The 16,152-nt window shown below is 44.2% G+C and overlaps 1 protein-coding gene across 3 annotated transcripts; it reads left to right on the top strand.

The window, feature by feature from the left end:
- Positions 1-636: 636 nt before the first annotated feature.
- Positions 637-11,756, top strand: LOC307204965 (SLAM family member 5-like). 3 transcript variants are annotated; one of them, XM_079957195.1, is made up of 5 exons: positions 637-758; positions 4,858-5,206; positions 7,675-7,962; positions 9,981-10,097; positions 10,703-11,756. In XM_079957195.1, exons 2-5 carry the CDS (start codon positions 4,888-4,890, stop codon positions 10,729-10,731), a joined length of 753 nt encoding a protein of 250 aa, XP_079813321.1. In that variant the 5' UTR covers positions 637-758; positions 4,858-4,887; the 3' UTR covers positions 10,732-11,756. The 3 variants fall into 3 exon arrangements, 2 of the variants coding, with proteins under 2 accessions (XP_079813321.1, XP_079813322.1); XR_013833791.1 differs by having other exon boundaries at positions 638-758; positions 7,675-7,949; positions 9,989-10,097; XM_079957196.1 differs by lacking the exon at positions 637-758 and adding an exon at positions 1,949-2,090.
- Positions 11,757-16,152: the final 4,396 nt, after the last annotated feature.

Genomic DNA, 16,152 nt, shown 5'->3' on the forward strand with positions numbered 1-16,152 from the left:
TCTCCAACATGACCTTTTGACCCACAGATAAAACATCAGAAGGTCCTGGGTTCAATCCCCAGCATCTCCAGATGGGGCTGGGAGAGTCCTTTGTCTGAAACCCTGGAGAGCCCTCGCCAGCCCATGTCGTTTCAGAGGTCGGGAACTAAAGGCCACTCCTCTGCAGGCCATTTTGATAGGTGGGTTGGCCACCTACCTGTCAATCTTCTGACATCAGGTGATTTAAAGCCCTGCTGCTGCTGCAAAGGAAGAGAAAGGAGGGCCCTCAAAGTGTGCTCCTAATTTTGCCTTTGCAACCTTGGCTTGAATTCAGCACTTTTTGAATTTGGTGCTTTCTTCTGTCGCCGCCCAGGCTGCCAATTTCAAAAGGTGCCCAATTCATGCCAACGGTTCTAATGTTTTCTTCCTATTGTATTTGATGCCATGGCTTTTACCTGTCTTACACCTGACCTCACCGGACATCAGGAGATAGGCAAGCCTCATGGGCCAAAAGGGGACATTGGGGTGGGCCCATAGTCCAGAGTTTTGTTTCCCCTGGTGAAGACTATCAGAGCAATGTTCTGGTTCCATATAAGGCAGCTTATTTTTGTCTCTGGTCGAGGTGGTGATTTTTAGAGAACACGCACACACTTTCGGTTTCATATGACTTACACGGAGCCTTGATGGCAGGAAACAGGCAGTAAAGAAACAGCAGAGCAAAGCCGAAATGATACTATGCAAGGCATTTTTCATTCTGGGGCTACTTGCACTACCAGCTGGTAAGTTCTGGATGCAAACTCCCCCCTCCCCCATCTGAAAAGGAAGAACATGCTTGATAGATAGGGTCTTGGTTACTTGAAGGTCCTTCCTCAACTCCTTTAAAACATTTCCTCTATCACAAATCCTGGCTCCAAAATTACACAGTGTTTGGTGGTGGCACTTTAAAGACCCCACCCCTAGTTTATTGTGGCAGGTTTCTGGGGTACCGCCCACTTCGCTCCACGCATGAAGAGTGAGCCTCCACTGTTTGGTGATGGCCCTAAAGGTGGGTAGGTGGGGTGTCAGCTGTGAGACCATGAAGGAGGCATTCCTGGTATGCAAATAAGTTTAAGGTGATTCCCAACAGCAAAAATGTTTTCAGGCTATCCTCATTTGTCACCTATCATGTGGAAGACGTGGTCCTCATTAGTTGGCTGCATTAAGATAAATTCAACTGTGTAAAAAGAGGGCCTTCTTGGTAGTGGTGCCCACCCTGTGAAACGCCCTCCCTTCAGATGTCAAGGAAATAAACAACTATCTGCCTTTCAGAAGACATCTGAAGTCAGCCCTGTATGGAGAAGTATTTAATGTTTGATGTTCTACTGTGCTTTTAATTCTGTTGGGAGCCACCCAGAGTGGCTGGGGAAACCCAGCCTGATGGGCGAGGTATAAATTAATAATAATAATAATAATAATAATAATAATAATAATAATAATGTTTTGATGGGTGTATTAATGGAATAGTGAATGGTTTAATTTATGTAAAATATGCAAGGATTTACGATATGCGAATTGAGCCATGGAAAGAGAAGAAGGGAAGTCATTGACATTTTAAGGTTGTTTAATGAATATTTTAAATTTTAAAATAGAAAACTTAATAAAAATTATACTAAAAAGAGAGAGACGTGGTCCTCATTTAAACCAGAATAATCCAAAACCCGGGGCTTTCTCCATTAAAAGTCTGAAGGACTTAAGATTAATGAATATGTGCAGGAGGTTGGAGTAGACGACTCTTGGGATCCCTTCCTACTTTACAATTCTGGGAAGGAAGTTGCAGATCTTGCCACACACACATTCCACCGTCACAGGGCCATATGTAACTATGGTTATATTGGGTTGTGCAATTGGCAGGGGGAGGCCCTGTTGTTGGTGGTGGTGGTGCTACTGAGTGCTGCCTGTTCGGTGCTTTCCAGTGAACAGGGTCTTCTTGGTAGCAGCTGCCCTCCTTGCTGAAATGTGCCAGTCCTTCACTATTATGGAATATCCAGGCAGAAACAGAAAACCTTCCTGTTCCTCTAGGCACTCATCACCGAGACACACCATTCCCAGCAACCTTGAAATGATTCCGCTGTGTAAAGAGATTTGATTGCTTTTAAATGTTTTTCAGTCCTGTGTATTGTTGTGCCAGCCTCATCTCCTCGGGGAGGAAGCGGAGTGATTAATTAATTGATTTGTGTGTGTATAGAGCAATCATTAATTGTGTGTGCATCTGATAAAAACAAGCAGGGAGGAGGCAGCTGGCTGGGCTAAGGAAGTGGTTAATGCCTTTTTGCAAGAGGGGTTAGTCACTGCCTGCGAGAATGTTTTCCAGGGACATCCCTGATTTAGAGCCATCTCGGTTTCTGATTTGACCCCAAAATGCTCCGCTTTTCCTTGGGATATCCCTATTTTCATTCAATAAATGTTGGAGGTTATGAAGTTATCCAACCCCAGAGCCGTCTGAAGGTAATCCTGAATAGGGAAGGTGACTTTTTTAAATATTTAATGTTTTATTGTGTTTTTATATATATTGGAAGCTGCCCAGAGTGCCAATAAGATGTGTAGGGTATAAATAGTAAAATTATCATTATGGAATGGGACGTCTCTATTTTCATCAGAGAAATGTTGGAGGGTATGGTGAGGCATCTAATCATAGCCTGCATTTTAAAATGAGCTTAAAAATTCACAAATGTTTCATGCCAGGCAGAAGACCAGCTGCCTAAGAACCTTGGCAATGTTTATTCTCCTGGACAAGGGGGCACCCTGATTTATAGCAGAAAACAATTCTCAAAGTCGTAAAAAGGGAATTACAGGCTGACAGCCAAGGTTACACTGACCCTACATATTACAGAAGATAAAAAAAAGCAGAGAAAAACATAATTAAGAGTTGGTAAATAGTAAAATAAAACCATGTGCCTCCCATTAAACTTGAGCCATATTTTCCTAAGGTTAAAAGGCCAAGAGCATCTGGCTGGCAGAAAGGAAGAGAGTATTTTGGGAAGTCTTTTTCTAAAGTTATTTCTTTCTTAAACTGAGATCCTTTTAAGATTTCTTTTCCTTTTAAAAGGTTATTTATGTTATGTATTAAATATATTGGCTTAAATGTAATTATGCAAAGGAATTAGAAGCTAAGAAATGTTAAATCCTTATGCTAGATTCTTATTTCATATAGTTGGAAGAGACCACAGGGGCCATCAGCCCAGCCCCCCTGCCAAGCAGGAAACATCTTAGAGCACACATATGGTTGTCAGGCCTTTGTTTAAAGACCTCCAAAAGAAGGAGATCTTTCAATGATGATGTGAACTCAAGATCCTTGACATCTGTTTAAGATAAAAATTTAAGATTAACCATCTGTTTTGGAGGGCAATAGGGCAAGGAGGGCAAGAGGTGAGCTGGTAATTAAGGTTCCTTGTTGAGACAAATGTAAGATATATGACTACTTATTTGTCATTTATAGATAGAAGAATATATAGCTTTTTGTTTCCCATAAAAGGCAAAAAGGAAATGGGTGTATCTTTTGTGATTGGTTCTAGCAAACAGCCAATAGGAATTTCAACCAGGCTGATTGGACAGAGGCAGCCACAGGAGGAGCAAGGGGGCTGGATTAAGGAAATATAAGTGCTGGCCATAATGGCAGGAGGCCAGGCCAGAGCTTGGTAACCATATACCACTGTGCCTCTCATTTATTTGTCTGACAAATAAATTATTATTTTAATTTCTCTATTGCTGCGTTGAATATTTCATTCCAGCTAAGCGTTAACCACAAGCAGGGTGCTACAATGGAAGGAGGGTATGGAAACACTCCTCAAGAAACCATTTCTGGATTCGAAAAATCTTAAGTAATTACTGGCCTGTCAACAATCTCCCTTCTTGGCCAAGGTTCTTGAGCAGGTGGTTGTGGACCAGATCCAGGCACTCTTGGAGAAAACTTATTTTTGAGATCCATTTCAGTTGGGGTTTAGCCCCAGTTTTGGCACAGAAACTGCTTTGGCCGACCTGTATGATTGGCTTTTTTGGGACAGAGAGAGAGGAAATGTGTCCTTGTTAATTCTTCTTTGTGCCGTGATTAGTGGAGGAGAGCAAGACTTCCTTCATACAGGGTCTGGCTTAGTTATAGACTTAACTGCCCTCCTAGCACAGGCCCCCAAATGCTCTGGCTGCATTGCTGTGAACGGCCATCTTTTGCTTCAAGTAGGGCCAGGAATTTTAGTCTGGCCCAAGTCCAGCTTCAGAGAGGTCACATACTGGAGGGGGCACTTGAGGGAAGGAGAAGCTGCTGGCTCTCCCCTGGCTCCACTACTGATGGCACAAAGGCAACCCAAGAGGGGTAACAAACACCCTCCAGCTTTGCTCTGGGAGCACCAGTCACCAGTCCATGGAACAGGGCGGGGGCACCATTTTGTTATTCTCTTCAGAACCCAGCTCTGGAAAACTAGAATTGCTTTTGGAAGACTTTGGGCAGCTCCACACCATCTATTTAAAGCACATGGATTATCCAAATAATCCTGGGAACTGTAGTTTCCTCTCACAGAACTATAACTCCCAGCACCTTTAACATTCTACAGCCTCAAGAATTCTTTGGGGAGAAGCCATGTGCTTTAGAGGTGTGTTGGATGTGCTTTAAATGGAAGGTGTGCACCTGCCCTTAGAGGATCGGTGACACTGCAACATCTTCACGGTTTGACCCTTGGTTGAATGTGAACAAAAAATAAAGGCTGAGAAAGCCTAGCTGGAATCCTGCAGAGCTTCTGCCTGTCAGTGTGGACAATACTAAGCTAGATGGACCAGTGGTCTGACTTGACATAATGCAACTTTCAGTGTTTCTTGACCATTTCTTCCTTCATTTTCTTGACCATGCAGCTTCCTCTGGTGAAAAAAAATGCTGATAAAATGAAAGGAGTTCTGGGAGAACCTGCAACTTTCCTGCTGAACACTTCAGAACAATTCAAAAAGATTACCTGGTTTAGAACTAAGGAAAAGCAAGCTATTCAAATTTTTGTGGCAGCGATTCCACGAAAGGATCCAGAAGAAAGATGTGATCTCACTGACCAAATTCTAGCATATAGAGGGCGGCTGAGTGTCTCTGAGGACTGCAAAAGGTTACAAATCAATAATCTAAGTCAAGAGGATTCTGGCCCATACACAGCACAGATCTGGATAGCTGATGACAAAGTTCCAATAACGGAAACCTTTACCCTGATGGTGTATAGTAAGTATTCTAAACATTTCAGGCACCCAGGATGGGGCTCTGATCGAAGCATCTTATGCCTTGAACTGGCTTTCATGTAGAGTCACAAATGATAATAGAGCATCTCTCCTTCAGTCCCTGAACCTGTGAAAATACCGTAATTCTGGGCCTGCATCCACACCAGGGCCCTTCTGCACTGATGAGGCCTGCAAGGAGAATTAAAATGGTACTTCATACAACACAATATGGAACTCTATCCAGACCCTCCACAAAAAACCCCACCAGGGCCCATCCCCATTAGTAAGGTCTCATATTAACTCATGATTATGTCTCATTATCAGCTGTGGCCTAACAGGTTTTTGAGGTGATGGTGCACCCCACAAGAGCTAGAATGGCTCCATCACACCACTTTCACCTCTTCCCACAACAAGGGATGAACACCACAGTGTGGGGTATTTTGGCATAGAATTCCCACTCTGCCAGGCATATTATATTGTATTTATTTCCTGCCCTTTACCGTAAGGCCCCAGGACAGATTAAAAGGTTTTAAAATCAAGTAAAACAATTTAAATGTAGCAGATTAGGACGGCCTGAAATATATATGAGGTGTCAGAGGCCAAGATAAAGAGGGGTGTGTTTAGCATTTGATAGAAAAACTATATCCAGGCAGGGAGGGAATTCCATAGCTCGAGGTCCAGCACAAAGAACGCCTCATCCTGGGCCACGCATACCCAGTGTTTGAAATCAATGGAAGTACATATAGATTCTCTACTGGTCTTCAAGGGAGTCTGTAGGGAAGGAAATAATCTCTCATGTTTTGTTGCTTATTTCCGTTCTAAATAAAAACTTTTCTTATGCTTTTGCTGCTGTTTTTTCTTCCCTTTCCATTTATTTGCAGCTACCTCATTTGCCTTTCTGCTAATCACTGGGCAACAATTTTTTACTTTTTGAATGTTGTCTAGATTTCTACAACTGATTTAGGGTATTTTTGCACTGCTGAATCAGGAAATGGCATCCGTTTCTCTCCATCAGGTCAGGTTTACTGTAAACTGAATGGTGGGCATTGATAAAGGTAAGTACACGTAAATTGCATGTTGCTTCACCATTTTTCAAACTTCAGGGCTTGAACTTCCATTTCATGGAACTCCAGGAATGCGCAGCGGCAGGGAGGTCTCTCTTCAGAGTCCAACAGTAGTCAGCCATCATGACTGTGTCCCAGCGACCCTGATACCTGGTCTCCATCTCTTTCATGTCCTGATGGAATCTCTCCCCCTGCTCGTCACTCACTGAACCCAGGTTCTCAGGAAACCAGTCCATATGTGAAAATAGGTAGTGCATCTTGACACTCATGTTGCAGCCCAGGTTTCTGAAAGCAGTCAGCATGTTGTTGATAAGTTCTGCGTAGTTTCTGGCCTTATTGTTGCCAAGAAAGTTCTTCACTACCAGAACAAATGCCTTCCACGCTTCCAGTTCCACTTCGTTCATTGAGTTTCCGAACTCTGGATCTCTGATGAGCTGACAGATCTGAGGACCGTCAAAGATGCCAGCTTTCAACTTCTCCATGGTCAATCCTGGAAAAGCCTGGCACAAGTAAGTGAAGCAGTCACCATCCTTGTCCAGAGCCTTGTTGAACTGCTTGATTAAGCCAAGCTTGATGTGCAGCAGTGGGAAGAGTATTCTGTCTCTGTCCACCAGAGGGTCGTTGATGACGTTACTTTCTTTGCAAGGCACCAATTCCTCCCGCACAGGCCAGTCCTTCTTCGTGTAATGCTGAGCACGGTCCCTACTATCCCACATGCACAGAAAACATGGGTACTTGGTGAAGCCAGACTGTTGTCCCAACAAAAAGTTCACCATCTTCAGGTCAACACAAATAAACCACTTATGCTGATCATAACCAATTTTCTCCAGCACATACTTCACTGCTTCATAGTTCTCCTTCAGTGTACTCGAGTGAGCCAGGGGTATAGAGGCAAACTGGTTGCCGTTGTGTAGCAGAACACATTTCAGGGATCGATTGCTGCTGTCAATGAACAATCTCCAGTCTTTGGGTTCGTACTGTGGCACTCCAAGCCCCATTAACTTAGTTTTGATCCCCCAACTTTATGCTTTGCCGCACCAAATTATGGAAGATTTCGAGGTTTTATGACTTCAAACTGATCCCTTTTCGACATAATCACCCAGAACTATCGGACCTGAATACTTCTTGTCATTAAAATAATCATTTCCAATCAAAACAATTATTCAACATGACATTTTACCCCCACCAACTTCTTCTAAAATGCTCCACACAAGCGTACATGTGAACAAAAACGTAAAAAAAGACATGTGGCCATAGCTCAAAAACTTGACCTGATTGAGCAAAACCAATGTGATTTTTGGATTCAATGCATCAGATTCCTCCTAAATCAACTGAAGAAACGCAGACAACAAATTTGTTGTTGACTAGTGCTGTTTTGTATATCATGTCTCTCTCCCTTCCTGTTCAGAGCGTTTATTGGAGGCTGACCTGGAGATTGTCTGTGACCCAAAAGATTATCGTGGTGGGAATGGAACTCTGCAGCTGAACTGCTCTGCAGGCAGCTGGGAAGATGACACCACGTTCAGCTGGGCCCCAGCCAGCATGAGTGAATCCACTGGGAGATCTCTTGTCACCTGGCACAATTTAGAAGGCAATGATTTGAACTTCACTTGCAAAGTAGAGAACCCTGTTAGCAAAGCATCCAAGAAAGTGTCTATCCGGAAAAACTGCAGCACTGGTGTTGTAAACAACACTGGTAAGGTTTGCTCTTCATTTTTCTCTTGGCAGAGTAATGCCTGCATCTAACTTGGGCTCATTCATACTTCCACTTGTCCTCTACTTTTGAGACACAGGTCTGAGTGGTCTTCCACTTGTCTTACCACTGTCCTGAGAAAAGACCACTCTTTACTGCTGAATTAGAGCAAATGTCAATCTGCAGAAAACCTGATTGATGTTTGCTCCAATTCAGCTGTAAAGAGTGGATTTTCTTGGAGGAAAGCAGGAGAAGCAAAAGTGTGGATGCGCCTCTAATTTTGCAATCCTGTTTGTGGATGAAGTTAAGTGACTGTGAGGAGAACAGAAGACCTGGGAAAAGGTAGAAAAGTGGTTTTGTGGAATTAGAACATTTGTAATATCCTTACAGGGACGCAGGTGGCGCTGTGGGTTAAACCACAGAGCCTAGGGCTTGCCGATCAGAAGGTCGGCGGTTTGAATCCCTGTGACGGGGTGAGCTCCCATTGCTCAGTCCCTGCTCCTGCCAACCTAGCAGTTTGAAAGAACATCAAAGTGCAAGTATTGGCTCCCTCGGCCAATAAAGCAATATGAGCGCCGCAACCCCAGAGTCTTCCACAACTGGACCTAATGGTCCGGGGTCCCTTTACCTAATATCCTTACGAAGAAACTGGCAGTGGTAAGATTTTTCTCTCATTAACAGCTACTTAGGAAGACAGTGCTCCGCCACTCATTTCTAGGCAGAGTCATGGGTCCAAGCTACGGTAGTCTTACAATCCTGTTTGAAGGTGACCTGACTAGGAGGACTGAGGACCTGGAAAATGTCTTTGCATAATTTGTTTCTTCTTAATCAGGATAGGACAAAGGATAGCCCACTGACCCAAACAATCTTGATATTTTCCCCATGTGTGACTCTTTATATTTCACTGGGTGTTTGCAGCACAAGATGATGGAGAACTGGACCAAAAGAAACAAAATGTACGGTACTTCAACAGGGATAAAAGCAAGGTATTAATAATCAGATGCACAAACGTGGGATGGAAGACACTTGGCTTGACAGCAGCACATGTGAACAGGATCTAGGGATCTACACAGTTAACATGAGTCAACTGTGTGATGAGTCAACTGTGCGATACAGTAGGAAACAACAACCACCACAACAACTATAATGCAATTCTGGGTTGCATCAACAGAAGTATAATGTTCAGATCAAGGGAAGTACCATTGTATTCTGCCTTGGGGGCACATCTACACTTGCTTGTCGTGCGTCTAGAAAGCACAGGTCTGAGCAGTTTCCCCCTTGTCCCATGCTTTCTAGGTAGGAGGCTGAGTGGTTTTCCATTTGCTCTACCACTTTCCCTGGGAAAACCCACTCTTTACAGCTGAATCAGAGTAAACATCCATCTGTGGGAAACCTGGTTGACATTTGTTCCAATTCATCAGTAAAGAGCAGGTTTTCCCCTGGAACATATGGATGAGCCATTGGCCAGACCCCACTGGGAGTCCTGTGTCCAGTTCTAGGCACCACAATTTGAGAAGAATACTGACAAGCTAGAATGTCTGCAGAGGAGAGTGACCAAGATGATAAAGAGTCTGGAAACCAAGCCTGATGAGGAACAGTTGAGGGAGTTGGGTATGTTTAGGCTGGAGAAGAGAAGACTGAGGGATGATATGATAGCCGTCTTCAAATATCCGAAGGGCAAGCCTGTTTTCTCCTGCACTGGAGGGGTAGGACTTGAACCAATGGATTGCAATTGCAAGAAAGGGGAATGCAACCAAACATTAATAACTTTCTGACAGTAAGAGCTGTTCAACATTGGAATGGACTCCCTCAGAAGGTGATGGACTCTCCTTCCTTGGAGGTTTTTAAGCAGAAATTGGATGACCACCTGTCAAGGATTCTTTTCTTGTGATTCCTGCCTTGCAGGGGGTTGGACTGGATGACCTTTAGGATCCCTTCCAAGTCTACATTTCTATGGTTCTCTGTGGCATTAGGGCCTGGAAACTAACATATATTGTTGTTTTGTATGTTCATCTTTTAAGGAAATGAGGCTTGCTACGAAAATATGTCTTTAACCCTGCTGGCTGCCATTCTCGCAGTGGAAAAAGTTGCCATCAGCGTCTGTGCTGGAGTTCTCATGTGGTGGAAGAAGCAAAGAGGTAGGAGATTTCACCGAACTGCACGAACCGCTTCAAAAATACCCCTTGAAATAGGCGAGGATTAGGCAGTTTTACCTAAAATAAGAAAAGAACAAAATGTCTCCTCCCATCCATAATCTGTAAGGCTGCAGGTTCCCCAAAACCAAGACTGGGTTCATTCTCCAGTCTGGACCACGCAGAGTCTGGCCCCTGCGCTACATGGCTGCATGGCGAGCTCCTTCTTTGCCATGCTGCGCTCCTTGTATGGCAGCAGCAGCAGCCCAGGCCCAAGGTGAGCAGGAACGGATAGAGGGAGGTATGCAAAGGGGGGACCCCAGCTCAGCCCAGTCCACATTGGCTCCTCTCCACAGGTGTCAGGGAGATCCCCCCACCAAGGTTTGCATCGGCCAGCCAGATTCTCCCCTACCCAGGTGGGCAGACGGTGCAGGCCAGTGCCACTTGGCTCCTGAGGGGGGTTCGCTCTGGCCCCCCAGGCGCCGGCAATGTATGCTGTGCTGCTGGCCACCAGGCATTTTTCATCTTCAAGCATTGAACAACTAAGAGATGTGATTAATCGAGTGGACCTTGAATCCCAGATTGAAATGTGCCTCTTAATTTCTCGCCAGGTGATGCTACAGATCCCAAAGCGAAATGAAAAGGTTTCTGCTTGTGCCAAAGGATGTACACAAAGGATGGCCAAAGGATATACACACACCCCCAAATTTATAACTCAGTCACGGCTTTCCTGGGGCGACCGGAATTCAATTTGCTTGGGCTCCTTTTAACTTTGTCAGCCATGGGTGGAATCTACACACATATGAAAAACGTTCTGAAAATGCTTTTAAAACCCCCCCACAAAAATTAAATTTTCCATAAGGCTCACCATCACCATCTAGTGTCACATTGTATATTGCACTTAAACACACACGTTTATTTGCAGCTGTATAGCTTGAGTTTTGCGTGGGAGGATTGGATCTGAAATATGGCTCAGTACACCAGGTGACACTGGATCAGTCATGATCTCTCAGCTAACCTACCTAACAGGGTTCTTGTGAGGAGAAAATAAAATGCAAGAGTTGGTTCTCTGCTCACTCCATTGCTCCCCCCACCCCCTCGCAAGGAACACATGTTCTCATTGGGCCTCTGAGGGGGATACTGAAGGGTACAGATTTGGGGCACCTTTTTTCTAGAAGAAAAGCAATGGCCTCTGAGGGAATCTCTCCTCCTGACAGCTGAGCATGACTCTCTCGTGCCTTGTTTCTTTCCAGACTACAACATTTAGCCAAGTAATCAATTTGATCAATCAATTAAAAAGCCCGTGGGCCAACTTCAAAAGCATTCCAAATTAATTGGATGTAATGGTGCGTACTAATCTCAGTTGTTTTTGATGGGTTATTGCTGTGGATCATGGCATCAGTGAAGTTGCCATAACTTGATATAAAATGTACCCCTCGATGAACTATATTGATGCTGGTACAAGTCTTTATCTTAAATGTGTCCAAGGAGGCATTGATAACACTTCCTGACCTCCTAATACTTAATGTAAGGATGAACACCTTAATCCTGTGTTATCAGCAAAGATAAATTATCTCCTTTTGTGGGAAAGAATGAAGTTCTGCACAGAAAATAAAATCTTGCTCAAAAGGTAAACTCACGATTCAGGAAACATACAGACAACCAGTTAGTCATTTCTCAGTATGACCATGTCCTTTCAACTTCAAACTCAGGGAAGTAAGCTGTTATGTACTGAGTTGAATAGGATCCAAACTGCAGCAGTCTGATTGGTCCTAGAACAATAGGATCCAATATGCAGCAGTCTGATTGGTCCTAGAACAATAGGATTCAGAATGCAGCAGTCTGATTGGTCCTAGAACAATGCAGCAATATGATTGGTTGGCAGGAACCACCCAATCAGGCTCCAGATAGAAGTGAATCCACAACCTGATAGGCTTACAGTAGAATTCCGGAATTAGCCAATCATGTGCAGCCCATTGTGTAAATAATGTATATAAAGCAGATACTTTGAGGGGACATTCATTCATTCCTCCTCACCACTATGAGCTGAATAAAGAGCATGAAATCACTTTGCGACTCTGAGTACATTTCATAAGCAGAATAGCAAATGGCCAGAAACCAGTGGCGTAGCGTGGGGGGTGCAGGGGGGGGCCGGCCACACCGGGCGCAACATCTGGGGGTTAGGGTTAGGGGGTGCAAATCCACGGGTTAGGGGGTGCAAATTACGTGCCTTGCCCCGGGTGCTGACAACCCACGCTACGCCACTGGTCCCTCGGCAGCAAGCAAGATTGGAAGGCTGGCACACATGATAACTGTTGAATGATCATAGCATAGCTAGCAAGCTATGCTGTTGTGAATTGTCTTCTATGCCTTTGTATGAAAGAGCTGTTGTGCCTAGCCCTGACATTTACACACCCAAGCCCCATCCATCAAGCATGGTCTTCTTTTTAATCTGTACGGTAAAAAGAGAAAAATACAGGACTTACCCACGAATACGGAAAGGAACCACAGATGCAAAAATGTCTTGCTTATCATCATTTCACCGTTAGCTCTTGTGTTGGTTTCCTGCTTCGCAAGTTAGTTCATAGAAAATCAACCATACATCGGTTTTGCACTGTTCCACTTTTATTTTACTCCTTGAAGGAAGGACTACAAAATGGGGAAGGTTTGATACAGGGCAGCCATAATCCCTTCACCATCCCAGCACATCCACAGGAGCCTTGCCCAGTTGCTAGGCCAACCCTGATGGTCCTAGACAGAAGACAATCAAGATCACAAAGAACTTGCATATGGGAGTGGATTCAGCATGGACTGAAACAAAGGACAATGATCAGATCTTCCTTCTGGGGGCAGGAAACTGCCAACTCCTCTTTGTCTCCTGGAAGTGACTCATGAGGAGGGGGAGAGAAGGGAACCAGCCAGGTGACAGGACACTCAGGTTACAACCGCAACTCCTCCCTCAACCCCTCCTTTCTGTAATGTATGCATGATGTTTCTGGGGGTGGGCTTGACCTAGAGGAGGGGAATTTCAAAAGTTTCTATAAGGTCTTGCACACCATTTTTCTGTGTCTTTCCTCTCACCTGCAAGTGAGGGGGGCACCTGTTGAATTTGCAGTGTCCCGTGCACAGCGGAATGATGAGGAATACGTGCACATACTCTATATTGCTTTATTTACATTTCAAAGCTGGTAGATTACAGAAAAACATCTTGCCTCTGCCGGAGCAGAAAATGCATCCTCTCTCCTCTGAAGCACAGAGAGAATCACACTGTGTGAACAGTGAAAAAACAGGAAACCAGTGTACGTCACATCCAGTCTCCTTTCCCGTGAGAAACTCCAACAGTAACTCTGACTGGAATGTAAACATTGTCCTGTGACAAGCCTTTCGCTGCACAGTGAAGAGAGCAGAAACCAACATCCTCCCCCTTTCTGTGAACATCACTGGGCAGCGTGTTCGTACAATATCAGTACAAACCCAACTTCTGCACATAGGTACAGTGTTGATCCCTTGATACAATCTTGGACAATACATCAGCAGGAATTTCATTACCTGGCATATAGGACACCGTTACGAGTCCCTTCTGAATACGTTCCCTAGCATGTTGCAACTTCAATTGCAAGTGCTTCGTGCTTTGCTTACAACCTTCAGAATTCAGCAAAGCCAAACATGCTTTGTTGTCCTGGTAAACCTGGATTGGACATTTGACAGGAATTTTCATGTCTTTGCACAATTGTAACAACCATTCACAATCTTTGAGTGAATAAGACAGTGCATTCAGTTCAGCTTCACAAGTACTTAAGCTAACTGTTGTTTGCTTCTTGCATGACCAATCAAATAGACCCTGATTGTACATATAGCAAACTCCAGACGTACTTTTCCTGTCTGTTGTGTCACTTCCAAAACTTGCATCTGCAAATATCTCAAGACCACCAGACTTCTGATTGTTAAATCTCAGTCTGTAATGCATAGTGCCTTTCAAATACCGCGCTATGCGTTTCAGAGCTTTCCAATCCTTAACAGTAGGATTGTTGACTTGTCTGCTTAGCAAATTACAGCTAACAGCAATGTCTGGTCTTGAACATCTGGCAATGAAGTTTAGCTTGCCTAGCACACTTCTGTACAGTGCAGTGTCAGAAAATGCTTCTTCAGTGTCATCTACCTGATAACCTGTTGTCATCGGTGTGTCTACAGGGTTAGCATCCATCAGGTTTAGTTTGCTTAACACATCAGCAATCTTCTGTGACTGGTGTATTAGAATGTTACCATCTTGATCTCTCTCTATTTCCAGAGATAGGTAGTTGTTTACCTCACCAAGATCTTTCATGTCAAAGTGTTCTTTTAGTTGAGCTAGGGCGTTTTGACTATCCTCAGTCTCATCACTGTCATCAGGATAACATTGGAAAATTCCCACATTCTCCCCCCACTTGGCATTGTACTCAACACTTCTTGTGAGCTTAATGGTCTTAGAGTCAGTCATCCTTATTCTGTAAGAACCTTTCTCATAACCTAGAAAGATACCATGCAAACCACGCTTGTCTAACTTGGAGTTTTGTGGTGAGTGAACCCACATGTCAGAACCAAAAATTTTCATGTGTTTGATGTATGGCTTTTTGCCAAACATCTTCTCATAGGGGGTACAACCAATCGCTGAAGATAACCTGCGATTATAACTGTAAGTGAAACATGAGAGAGCTTCAGCCCAATAACTCTCTGGAAGATTGGCATCATGCAGCAAGGTTTTTAACCCTTGAAGCAATGTCTGATTTGCCCTCTCGCAAAGTCCATTCTGCCATGGCGAGCGAGGACTAGACAAATCGTGTTGAATTCCTTTCTCAGACAGAAAAGCTTCAAACCGCTGAGAAGTGAATTCTCCCCCGCGATCAGTGAAAAGAATTTTTATCTTCTTACCATGCACATTTTTCAACCAAGCACAGAATTCCTTGAACCTTGGAAAAGCCTCTGATTTCTGCTTGAGATTGTACACATAAATATACCTGGAAAATGCATCAATGAGAACCATGAAGTACCTATTTCCACCCAAAGAGGGCGCTAGTGGTCCAACCAAATCAGCATGAACAATTTGGTGTGGTTCTGTAGCTTGCCTACTAGACACCTTACCTTTCGCAGCCATTTTCACCTTGTTTGCTGCGCATGCCTTGCACTTCATGTGGTACCTGCAGGGTTTAATAGTCATACCTTCAACCAAGGCAGGCATTTTAGATACTGCCTCAAAATTCAAATGACCAAATTTTCGATGAAAATCGTGAATACATTCTGCATGCAAACTTTTGTTAGAACCTGCAATGCAACAAGTGTCATCCTGCACAACATCATCATAATACAAAACATATAAACGATCAACATATTCAGCATGCAATACATAATCATTTTTCTTTGTGATGATGCACCTTTTGTTCTTAAAGGAAACGTCAATTTTCCGCTCATTCAGCTGTCCAACGCTGAGCAGATTATGTTTGGCATCTGGCACATAAAGTACATTCTGTATCGGTAAGTCCAAACTGTGAAGAACAACAGTTCCGTAGCCTTTACTGGGGATTGTGTGGTCATCCGCCTGGTGAATCGCACCTTCCTGCGGTGTAAAAGACACGAACAGTCGCTTATCGTTGCACATGTGATGGGTTGCAGCCGAATCAACAACGAAGAAAGAGCTAGACGTCTTCTGGACCTCTGCAACTTTTGGAGTGAAGCGTGAGACCATTGCTTTGGGCTGCGTTGTCCTGGACACTGGACCTCTGCCTTTGCTCTGGCCTTTTCCACGCGGTGAGCTTCCGCTGCGCTGCTCTGTTTTGGCCCTGGGATATTTGCATTCCCTCTTCATATGGCCTAGATGTCCACACGAGTAGCATTTCACTGCCTTCAAAGCTTTGGCGCCATCTGGTGGTTCCACTGCACTCTGGGATGACATCTGTGAAGACTCCCCCTTACCCATGCAGCCAGCACCCCGGCGATCTGCTTCATTCTGAATCACGGCAGTAATATAATCCACTGTCAGCTGAGCGGTAGGCCGTACAGCAATCTGAGTCGCAACAGACTCCCAACC

Source organism: Podarcis cretensis (genome assembly GCF_951804945.1).
Source record: "Podarcis cretensis genome assembly, chromosome: 16".
Taxonomy (NCBI): Eukaryota; Metazoa; Chordata; class Lepidosauria; order Squamata; family Lacertidae; genus Podarcis; species Podarcis cretensis.

Bases quoted from the DNA above. Each gene is read 5' to 3' on its own strand.
- LOC307204965 (XM_079957195.1), top strand. From the start codon at position 4,888: ATGAAAGGAGTTCTGGGAGAACCTGCAACTTTCCTGCTGAACACTTCA. The intron at 7,963-9,980 runs GTAAGGTTTGCT...TCATCTTTTAAG, and splicing joins TGGTGTTGTAAACAACACTG to GAAATGAGGCTTGCTACGAA. The intron at 10,098-10,702 runs GTAGGAGATTTC...ATTTCTCGCCAG, and splicing joins GTGGTGGAAGAAGCAAAGAG to GTGATGCTACAGATCCCAAA.